This window comes from Leptodactylus fuscus, chromosome 2 (genome assembly GCF_031893055.1).
Source record: "Leptodactylus fuscus isolate aLepFus1 chromosome 2, aLepFus1.hap2, whole genome shotgun sequence".
NCBI classification, from domain to species: domain Eukaryota; kingdom Metazoa; phylum Chordata; class Amphibia; order Anura; family Leptodactylidae; genus Leptodactylus; species Leptodactylus fuscus.
This window is the reverse complement of record NC_134266.1, coordinates 24398024-24409892: the sequence shown is the minus strand read 5'-3', so window position 1 is coordinate 24409892 and position 11869 is coordinate 24398024. Positions and strand designations below refer to the sequence as shown.

The 11869-nt window shown below is 46.5% G+C and overlaps 1 protein-coding gene across 1 annotated transcript in view; it reads right to left on the bottom strand.

Moving 5' to 3' along the window:
* Window positions 1-306: 306 nt before the first annotated feature.
* Window positions 307-11869, bottom strand: part of DOP1B (DOP1 leucine zipper like protein B) — a 71589-nt gene continuing 60026 nt past the window's right edge. The window contains exons 32-37 of the mRNA XM_075263427.1: window positions 9092-9220; window positions 7217-7353; window positions 6403-6458; window positions 6144-6302; window positions 5193-5325; window positions 307-1514 (exon numbers count right to left, since the gene is read on the bottom strand). Of these exons, the coding sequence (XP_075119528.1) occupies window positions 1260-1514; window positions 5193-5325; window positions 6144-6302; window positions 6403-6458; window positions 7217-7353; window positions 9092-9220 (869 nt within the window). The 3' untranslated portion in view covers window positions 307-1259. The remainder of the gene's footprint in view (window positions 1515-5192; window positions 5326-6143; window positions 6303-6402; window positions 6459-7216; window positions 7354-9091; window positions 9221-11869) is intronic.

Below are 11869 nucleotides of genomic sequence, written 5' to 3'. Positions count from 1 at the left end.
ATCTCCTATATCGTGTAGAATAAATATTCGGTACATTGTACATTGGTAAAGCTCTACAGAATCTCTTTGGAATTTTTTCACGAGTTTTTTTTTCTTTACATCTTGTAAACAAGGAATGTTCTTACTGCAAATCCTTCATAGAGTCAGTGGTGCAAATGAGACGCTGATCCCCAATGCTAAGAATAGGGGATCGGTGTCTATAGTGGGACACCCCCTTTAAAGGAATCATGTTACTTCACATTACTGCTATACAACCTGGCATATGGAAACCGTCAGGTCACATTTTTTTTTATCTTGAAGTTTAAAAAAAAAAAAAAAAAAAAAAAAAAAAAAAGCGAAATGACTGTGCAAAATGAAAAGTTGATATTTTGGAAATTTGTTGAAAGGACATTTCAGCGGTCACTCCGACCTTGACTCGCTTCCTCTTTCCTGGAGAATAATATCAACAAGATGCGGCTGACTTTAATCATGCCAATTATAGTGCGATCTTAGGGCGCAGTCACACTGCATTATACAGTATCAATCACGTGGTACGGTAGCAGCTCAGTCCCACTCAAGTGAATGAGACTGAGTTGCAATACCAAGCACAGCCCCTATGACATGTACGTCGCTGTGCTTGGTATTCAGTGACTTAGTACTGCTGCTCTGTCCCATTCAAGTACTGCTGTTGTATCATGTAACTAATGAACATGACGCTATTGGCACAGGGACAAGGCTGCAGTGCCTGTGAGCGCCACGTCCAGGGTGGTGGAGCCCCACCCATCACATATTGAGGATCTGCCCATTATGGAAGTCACTGAAACTGCCGCTCCCCTGACTCCTACAGACCACGCCCCCTGTAGCTTTCATTTATAGCCTGACCCAGGAAAAACCCCGCCTGTAATCTGATTGGTTGTTACAGGCAACCCTCCCTAGTCTCTCAACCAATCAAACAACAGATCTTTCCTAACAGCCAATCAGAAGATATGAGCAATGACGTGATTGGCCGCCTCGCCTGCCCTAGTCTATAGTAATCTCTCCCAGTTATTTCGCGCTGCCCCATCCTACTAGATTTTTCCATATTTTAGAAGCGCTTATTTTGGAATATTTGACATAAAATATAGTCACAAGCTCACTGTCATCTCCTATGGAAGGTTTTCTATCCTACAAATAGTTATATTTATACTGGATTTAGCTGTATGTTGTATTCACATTCCTTTTGTGTAGAGCGGCAGTATAGACGGTGGCGGAGTTCCTTCACGTGTCACATGATCTGTACATTAACTGGACATGCTCTCCAGGAAGTCAGATTCCACGTATTCTTCGAGATCTCGGAGGACCCTCGTGGTGTCTTCTACTGGGTATTCCACTGAGATGTCCAGGTCAGGACCAGGGGCTGATCCTCTTCCCTTCGCTTTGAATACTACGCTGAGAGTCCTGAAAAACGGCATGAGCTGTGTGATCTTAGATATAGACCGGAGGCTGAGGAGTGGGAACTCCGTCCTCTTCAGACCTGAGCTTTCCCACATGATTTCCTGAAAGATAACCAGGTATTAAGTAGAGCCGAGAAATGTACCCAAGTGAACGACCACCATTAAACCAGAATGACAGTCTGTATCAAGTTCCACAGCTGCGTCCACAATTCTGCAGCCTACAGAGCTGTAATCTCACTGTTTAGAGCTTGTTATGTGCTCTGAGGATCTGTAGGGAAATGTGTTTACACCAAGGACTATACAATAATCTGGTGGTGGGAACATCTCCGATCTGCCACTTACATAAGAGGAGCTCAGCTAAGGTGTAAGGCGTAAGACGTAGAGCCAGGGCTGTAGAGTCGGTAGGCCAAATCTCTGACTCCAACTCCTCTATTTTATAGCAGCCTGACTCCGACTTTATGGCCCTGTTGACAGCTTTTCCAAAAAACAGCCAGCAGATTCCTGAATGCAGCTCTGAAGTAGATCAGTATTAGGGTGAATTCACACTGAGTAAACGCTAGCTTATTCTGAACGTAAAACACGTTCAGAATAAGCGGCGTCTAAAGCAGCTCCATTCATTTCTATGGGAGCGGGGATACGAGCGCTCCCCATAGAAATGAATGGGCTGCTTCTTTCACTCCGTGCAGTCCCATTGAAGTGAATGGGGAGTGCCGGCGTGTACGCTCCGGCATGAGCAGAGCTTGCCGTATACGCCGGCACTCCCCATTCACTTCAATGGGACTGCACGGAGTGAAAGAAGCAGCCCATTCATTTCTATGGGGAGCGCTCGTATCCCCGCTCCCATAGAAATGAATGGAGCTGCTTTAGACGCCGCTTATTCTGAACGTGTTTTACGTTCAGAATAAGCTAGCGTTTACTCAGTGTGAATGCACCCTTAGACATACTTTGTCCAACCAAGTCAACTCATCCCCCTATCCACAGAATATGGCTTACCGTATTTTCCGGACTATAAGGCGCACATAAAAACCTACGATTTCCTCAGAAATCGTAAGTGCGGCTTATAGTCCGGTGCGCCTTATATATGGATGGAAGCGGCGGCAAAGTCTGCGTGCCGCTTCCATACATACATAAAAGGCACCGTAAGGGTGCATTCACACTATGGAACGCCGGCGTGTATCACAGCCATACACGCCGGCGTTACAGCAGGGCTGCCGGACACTTCCTATTCATTTCTATGGGAGCCGGCATGCGAGCGCTCCCTATAGAAATGAATGGAAAAAAGCAGTCCATTCATTTCTATGGGGAGCGCTCGCATGTCGGCTCCCATAGAAATGAATAGGAAGTGTCCGGCAGCCCTGCTGTCACGCCGGCCTGAAACAGAACGTGAAACTTACCGAGCGGTGCAGGGTGGGCGGGCATTCAGGCCTCCTCTTCCTCCGATGTTCCGTCCTTCCCCTCCGGCGCTCGCTGATAATGGCCTGGGCGCATGCGCAATATCATAATGCTTCTACTACGGCTACTGCGCATGCGCCCAGGCCATTATCAGTTAGCGAGCGCCGGAGGAGGAGGACGGAACATCGGAGGAAGAGGAGGCCTGAATGCCCGCCCTGCACCGCTCGGTAAGCTTCACATTCTGTTTCAGGCTTTTATTTTAAAACGGGGGGGGGGGGGTAGTTTAATCTAACTTTTACGGTTGGGCTCTATCAGCATGATTTTGCTGATAGAGCCCCTCCTCGCCTGCCGAGCGCTTCCAATAGAAGCGGCTGGCATGCGGGGGGTTAAGCGGCCGCTGGCAAAGTCTGCCTGCCGCCGCTTTCAATAACATATAATGCGCACCGGACTGCGGCTTATAGTCCGGTGCGCCTTATATATGAACCGAGACGGACTATAAGGCGCTCATGGGCAATGCGCCTTATAGTCCAGTGCGCCTTATAGTCCGTAAAATACGGTAAAGGGATCCTATCATTGGATACCCTTTATCTGACTAACGCGTAGGAATAGCCTTAAGAAAGGCCACTCTTCTCCTACCTTTAGATGTCTTCTCCGTGCAGCGTTCAGTAGAAATCCAGGTTTTCTTTGGTATGCGAATGAGTTCTCTCACAGCACTGGCGGCGTTCCCAATGCTGCGAGAGAACTCTCCAGCGCCACCTCTATCTTCGCCTGGAACGCCTTTTTTTGCATCTTCTTCTGTCCTGGGTTTCAATCTTCTAAGCCTCGGGCAGAGCTATCAGCGCATGCCTGGGCCACAAGAACATGGCTGCTTGCACAGTAGGCTGTGTAAGCGGCCATTTTCTTGTGACAGCTTACACTGTTTACTGAGTAAGCGGCCATTTTCTTGTGGCCGCAGGCATGCACAGTTGGCTCTGCTTGAGGCCTAGAAGATTGAAACCCAGGACAGAAGAAGACGCAGGGAGAGGCCGTTCCAAGCGAAGATAGAGGCAGCGCTGGAAATTTCTCTGGCAGCATTGGGGATGCCCCCAACTCATTTGCATACCAAAGAAAACCGGGATTTCTACCGAACGGGCACCGGATTCACAGTCGGTGTAGGCTGCAGGACCTGAAATGACGTCACGACGTCAGGCGCGGGGCTCTGATTGGACCAGGGGACTGCGGGGGCGGCGCTATAGTGCCAGAAGCCGGCTGAACACTGACATGAAGAAAATGGTAGAGGGCATGCCGGCAGCCGAAAGCCGCATATGCCGGCATCGCTGGAGCGCGGCGTGGAGCGGTGAGTCCGCCGGGGGTCGGAAGGGGTAGAGGGAACTGTGCTGAAGTCCCGCAAACCGCCGTGTACCTGTGCCGCGCGCCGTGCATGGCTGCAGCAGCTGCGCTGCACGGTCTGCCAACCCTATGCACCCCCGTAACCTCGGCGCACAGGGAGCCCAAAGTGGGGTGGAGTGAGGCCGGGGTGGCAGGTTCGGGTAGGTGGGTGGGTAGGGAGGTGGGGGAAGGAGCGAGGGAATAGGGGACCAGGTACGGAAAAAGGTGGGGGGACCAGGTACGGAAAAAGGTGGGGGGGCCAGGGGGAGAGGAGGGGAAGGGGGCCAGCGGGGCGCAAGGTGAGGGCCTGGGTGTCCATGGGCGCACTGGTGTTTGACGGGCCCTCTGCGGCCACAAGGCAAAGATGGGGGAACCGGGGCAGTGCTGCAGGTGTGTCGCGCAGGGGGTGAGGGGGCCGCGGATGAGGTCGCCGGTAGTGATAGTATGGAATAATTGTAAGTATTGGCACAACCCCTTTAAGGTTTGCTTTAGGTTTTTTATTGCGTTTTCCATCCCCAGCAGCTGGAAATGGTGAGAAATGACAAATGTGACAAACCCCCTACCATCCCCCCACCAATACTTCCCCCATCCCCGGCCAGTCTTTGTTTTGTAGGCTCCAGCAATGACATGGTGACAATGGAGGTCATCGCTCATACAACAACTCTGGAGCCGGGAGAACAGTGACCAGCAGGAAAGTGTCAGCACAAGATGGGCAGGGGGTAATGGGGGTGACTAGCCCGCCTTGTGTTATTTGATCACGGTGGTTTATAAAAACACTTTCAAGAGGCTGAAAAATCCTTTAAGTCTATAAAAAGAGGAATCAGAATGGTGAGGTCATGTATGTGGTCAGGACACGAGATCTGGTGTGAGGTCAGCGTGTGTGATACTAGGCCGCCTCCTCTCCTATCTCTCTCTCTTTTGTAAAGCAAAACACAGATCTACAGCAATCCCCCTTTATTCCTTGCACTGTGTGTACAGGGACAAAACAAGAGAGAACAGATTAGATACACAGATACGTACCCCAAACCTCAACCTCATGAGCTCCAGGATGCGAACCACATGAGGTTTACATTCCTGGTGACTTTCTACCACGTCCGCCGCCGGGGCCACACACGACTCTGTGTCCACTTCAGGAACAAAAGCCCATCTGTACCTGAAACATGGCAGAAAGCGGGGTGAAGAAGACGGAATGATCTAGAATCTAGGATTCTACATGTTATTGGATGTTCCACTAGAATACTGAATACGATATGCTGGGGGTGTCAGTAACTCATGGGTAATGGATACCGATGACTTATCCACTAGGGTATTAAACTGGTGGGGGTCTGACTCCCGGACCCCACACCGATCCACTTGTATACAGCCAGGTATATAGCTCTGCTGCTACTGAAGTAACATTTTATTTCTATATGACAGATCCTTTCCTGTACTCCATACACAAGCAGTGTCAATTTACAAAGAAGTCTATGGAAAGGTGGAGACACAGAGTTAAGAGACTGTCAAAACTTGGTTAGTAATCCTTGATAATCCAGTTGTGTTGTATAAGTAAACTGTCTCTCTATAGTGAAGATGTCTCTGCTTTGGGTAACTCTAATCTTCTTTCTCCCTTCTCCATAGACTTCTATTGTACAGATTTGTCAGGCTTTGTAACATAACTAAGATCTTATGTAATATTCATGTACCGCTGCTTAGCTATGCCTAAGGATGTTTCAGATTCATATTGTATGGACAAAGATTTGTCATGATAGCTATGTCACTATACTACAGCCCTGCCATTCTTTTATTTTCTGTTATCATCTCATTTACATACACTGCATACAGCTTGTCATCAGCTTCTCCGTAGATTTCGGTGTAGAATTTAAGCCAAAATCCATGTGAAATCTGACCTATCTGAATATATAACAATCCAGTACTTTTTAATACCCGTCTAAAAAAGTTCCTTAAAATTATATAAAATATTTGGGGACCTACATCTGAAACAGGGGCATCTTGTCCGGAGGGAAGGAGAGCGCCGTGTCTAGGAACTTGCATGCGGATAGATACAGGTCGAGGCCATTCTGCTGGATTTCCACGTACACCGGGCCGTTGCTCTCGCTCGCTGCTGCTTTCTGTTTATTTGCTTTGCTGTTCCTGCACAATGTAATGGGATGTCAATGAATACTGACCAAAGGCTGTGAATGGCATGTGAGCACTAGTCACACTACTAGCCCATGACAGCATCAGATCTTACTTTGCCGTGGTCTCTTCTTCCATCAGATCATCCTGAAGTTGGACAAATGTGTGTATCTAAAGACAAAGAGAGGTTATCAAGACAGACTGGCACCCAAAATAGGTTCCCATGTACAAAGAGCTCCGGTCCCTGTATAGTGGCCGGTCACTGCCACTGCAGCTCAGCTGAAGTCAATGGTAACCTAACTGCAGTACCAGTGACTAGCCACACTATACAGAGGATGGAACCAACTGCACTGTATAATGCACAGATCAGACATACACTGAACAGCTGATATGTGTGGTGGCTGACTGTCTATTCCACCCCGAACAGCTGATCTGTGTGGGGGCTGACTGTCTATTCCAACCCAAAAACCTGATCTGTGTGGGAGCTGTCTATTCCACCCTGAGCAGCTGATCTGTGAGGGGGCTGACTGTCTATTCCACCCCGAACAGCTGATCTGTGTGGGGGCTGACTGTCTATTCCAACCCAAAAACCTGATCTGTGTGGGAGCTAACTGTCTATTCCACCCTGAGCAGCTGATCTGTGAGGGGGCTGACTGTCTATTCCACCCTGAACAGCTGATCTGTGTGGGGGCTGTCTATTCCACCCTGAACAGCTGATCTGTGTTGGGGCTGACTGTCTATTCCTTTTGGAAAAGCAGGTATTGATCTATGGGGAATTACCTTCCAAAAGTTCTGCTCATTCTATTTTCTCAAATGCATATTTTTTAAAAAAAAAGTTGCAAAAAACTGCCACAATCTCATTCCAGTAAGACAGGGGGGGGTTACTGGTTTCTGGTTTTAGGTACGCCAGCACATTGTCTGATACTCACCAGCTCGGTCACCATAATCGGCCACAATGAGGTCAGATGCTGCGGAGAAATTCTCAATAACAAGACGCGGAAAAACAGGAACATCTGTGCCGCCATAATGGGCGTCTGCCCTAAACGGATGTTTTCTGTCAGACGCTCTGAAAAATAAAGCAGGAAAATGGAACTTCCAAAATCTGCAACATTGAAGTCTTTATAGACCGTGGTAATATCCCCTGGAGGGCCCACGGAGGGAAGGGGCCCCTCTCAAGTTGAAGTCTTGAAAACGGATTAAAGGACGCAGATTTGGAAGCACAACTAGTGGGCCGGGTGCTCCAGGTGAATGGGAAGTGACACAGTAGGGCCACTAGACCACCCTGCCGAATGTCGGACCCCACAGTCCTGATAATAATGTCCTAGTCTAAAGATAGCACAACAGCCAAAGAAAAGTGGCCGTAAGGAAATAATAAGCAATTAAAAGTAAAATACCAAATATTTATTATAGGAAATATACCATAAAATACAGCAGACAAGCAGGGACATGAAACAACAGTACAACAACAGGGAACCGCACAAGGCAGAATAAATAATCAATATATATCATATATATTAATCAATGCAAGAACTTATATCAGTGTGATACAAAAGACAAGAGCTACAGATATGAGGAATGAGGATAACAAAATACACAACTGCATACAGTCTCAGACGGCAGAATCAGAAGAAGAGGAATGAAGAGAAGACAAGCTCATCAGAATATAATAACGTCACTACACTACCCCTAGCTAATACATATGCAAGAAGTATATAGCCAATAGTCCCTACAGTAAGAACACAATAAATGAGGGGAAGGACGGACAATAAACCGGCCAGCGAGGGGTAAATGTGTGCCAAAGGTCTGTGCTCCAAATGCTCACTCAGATAGAAAGAGGCGGCCGCATAGAATCAATAATCAGTGGGAATAAATAGATAACCTATATACCTGAGGAAGCCTTTGGCGAAACGCGTTGGGGCGACCTTCCGGGTACCCGCATTTGTGTTACACCTTGTTCAAGGTGGTCATCATAGACATGGCTACAGGTATTTAGGTTATCTATTTATTCCCACTGATTACTGATTCTATGCGGCCGCCTCTTTCTATCTGAGTGAGCATTTGGAGCACAGACCTTTGGCACACATTTACCCCTCGCTGGCCGGTTTATTGTCCGTCCTTCCCCTCATTTATTGTGTTCTTACTGTAGGGACTATTGGCTATATACTTCTTGCATATGTATTAGCTAGGGGTAGTGTAGTGACTTTATTATATTCTGATGAGCTTGTCTTCTCTTCATTCCTCTTCTTCTGATTCTGCCGTTTGAGACTGTATGCAGTTGTGTATTTTGTTATCCTCATTCCTCATATCTGTAGCTCTTGTCTTTTGTATCACACTGATAAAAATTCTTGCATTGATTAATATAATATATTGATTATTTATTCTGCCTTGTGCGGTTCCCTGTTGTTGTATTGTTGTTTCATGTCCCTGCTTGTCTGCTGTATTTTTATGGTATATTTCCTATAATAAATATTTGGAATTTTACTTTTAATTGCTTATTATTTCCTTACGGCCGCTTTTCTTTGGCTGTTGTGGTGTTTGTGTGCTACTTTTGTGGCTTGTGTATATCTACTTATGAGGAAACGTTGTTGTTTCTAGTCTAAAGATAGGTCATCAATACCCAAAAGGTGGACAAACCCTTTAATCCTTTAAATCGTATGCCATGGACAAGCGAGTATGCTATTTTTTTTCTCTTACACCCCCTCCCTCTTGCTCCAAATCCTAGACAACCCCTTGAACTCAAAATATCAGGATAGATGAAGTTTTTTTTTTTCTGGTTTTGTACATGAGAGTTCTTCTCTAGTGACCTTGTATCAGGGGCAGGTACAGATGATACTGATCCAGTTCTCCGCTGAATACGGCAAAGCCCTGGCGCTTTAGTAACATTGCCTTCTGCTCGCTGCTGGGGTAAAGCTTCAGAGAACTGCTTGGCATGTCTGTAAAAATAAGAAGGAGAATATAAAGACTATATGAGCAGCCGACAGATCAGGTCAAGTTTCTTTTTGCACAAATAGCGCCACTCTTGTATATAGGTCGTGTCTGGTATTACAGGCTCAGTTAAATTCAAGTACTGGATAAATTGCAGTCCTGGGTTAAACCAATAGTTGTAGCCTTCACATCCGGCTCCTTAAATTTTCTTCTCAATGTATTACTACTATGGGCTGGGGTGCATCATGGGAACAGAGGGGAGGATGGGGGTAGATGTAATAACCGTCCCCTGCAGTCTGCATTTATTATGATATAAAATATAATATATAATCTAATATCTCTCTATATTATAAAAATGAATTTCTGTCTATCTGTTCTCTATGCACGACCAAATGACTGGACAGATCGTCACCAAATTTGGCACAGAGATACTTCAGGTGTCCGTGAAGGTTTAAGACGAAGCGCCAACTCACTCGGACGTACCGTTGCGGAGATACAGCTTTCCCAAAACCCTGACCTCCCATTAGCCATTAAAAACCTGCAAGTCTTTCACTCATATTCCAACTGCCTTAAACAGGGTCACTCCACATGTACAATCCAATACTGATATCCAAACTGAGATACACGCATCAGAGGATTAGATGCACAGGTCAGCACACAGTATCACACACCGGAGGATTAGATACGCGCATCTGCACACAGTTCCACATGAAAGAGGATTAGATACGCACGTCTGCACACAGTTCCAATCGCCAGGGGATTAGATACACGCGTCTGCACACAGTACCACACACTGGAGGATTACATATACAGATCAGCACACAGTATCACACGCCAGAGGATTAGATATGCACGTCTGCACACAGTTCAACATACCAGAGGATTAGATACGCGCATCTGCACAAAGTACCACATGCCGAAAGATTAGATACGCGTCTGCACACAGTTCTACACGCCAGAGGATAAATATGCATGTCTGCACACCGTTCCACAGCCCAAAGGATTAGATACGCACACAGTACCACACGCCAGAGGATTAGATACACAGGTCAGAACACAGTATCACACGCCAGAGGATTAGATACGCACGTCTGCACACAGTACCAAGCACCATAGGATTAGATACACGCATCTTCACACAGTTCCACTAGCTGGAGAATTAGATACGTGCATCTGCACAAAGTTCAACATGCCAGAGGATTAGATATGCGCGTCTTTACACAATACCACACAATGGAGGATTAGATACGCGCCACTGCACACAATACCACACGGTGGCTCAGTGGTTAGCACTGCAGATACACTGCAGCGCTGTAGTCCTGGGTTCAAATCCTGCCAGGAACAACATCTGTAAGGATTTTGTATGTTCTCCCTGTGTTTGCATGGATTTCCTAACATAATCTACATTAAAAAAAAAAACAAAAAAAAAAAAAAACACAATACCACACAACGGAGGATTACATACACACTACTGCACATAATACCACACGGGGAGGGTTAGATACACACGTCTGCACATAGTACCACACGCTGGAGGATTAGATACACAAGTCAGCACACAGTACCACACGCCGGAGGATTAGATACGCGCATCTGTACACAATTCCACACGCTAGAGGATTAGATATGCACGTTTGCGCACAGTTCCACACGCCGGAGGACTATATACGCGCGTCTGCACACAGTACCAAACGCTGGAGGATTAGATACACAAGTAGGCACACAGTACCACACGCCGGAGGATTAGATACGTGCGTCTATACACAGTTCCACATGCCTCAGGATTAGATACGCACATCTGAGCATAGCTCCACTTGCTGGAGGATTAGATACGCACGTCTCTACACAATATCGGAGGATTAGATATACGCATCTTCACACAGTATCACACGCTGGAGGATTAGATACACTAGTCAGCACACAGTACCACACGCCGGGAGATTAAATACGCACGTCTGCACATAGTACCAAGCGCCAGAGGATTAGATACACGTGTCTTCACAAAGTTCCACACGCCGTAGAATTAGATACACGTGTCTTCACACAATTCCACACGCCAGAAGATTAGATATGCGCCAATACACACAATACCACACGCTGGAGGATTAGATACATGCCACTGCACACAGTACCACACGCTAGAGGATTAGATACGCACCACTCCACACAGTACCACATGCCAGTGGAATAGATATGTGCCTCAGCACACAGCACCACATGCCGGAGGATTAGATACACAGCTCTGCACAGAGTACCACATATTAGAGTTTTACTCCAGGTCTCCATACCAACCCAGCCATTTTTCTTCACTACTTTATGTCAGCTTTAAATGGGCAAGGTGCTGTGGATGACACTATTACACAAGGTCTCATACACACAGCTTTACTCCAGGTCTCCATAACAACCGATCTCAGATTTTTCACTGATATACCCAAAATGAGATACACATGATCATATGATGCTTATAGACACACACACACACACAAACTATATACAAAATACACCAGTGCAAAACTGGACAATTCTTATGGGGCCACTACACAAACAAAAAATTAAATATACCCGTGCGAAGCCAGGTCCTCCTGCTAGTATATATATCATCATCATAATATAATCTAAAATCCTAGACAACCCCTTTAAATAATATTTTGCTTGTT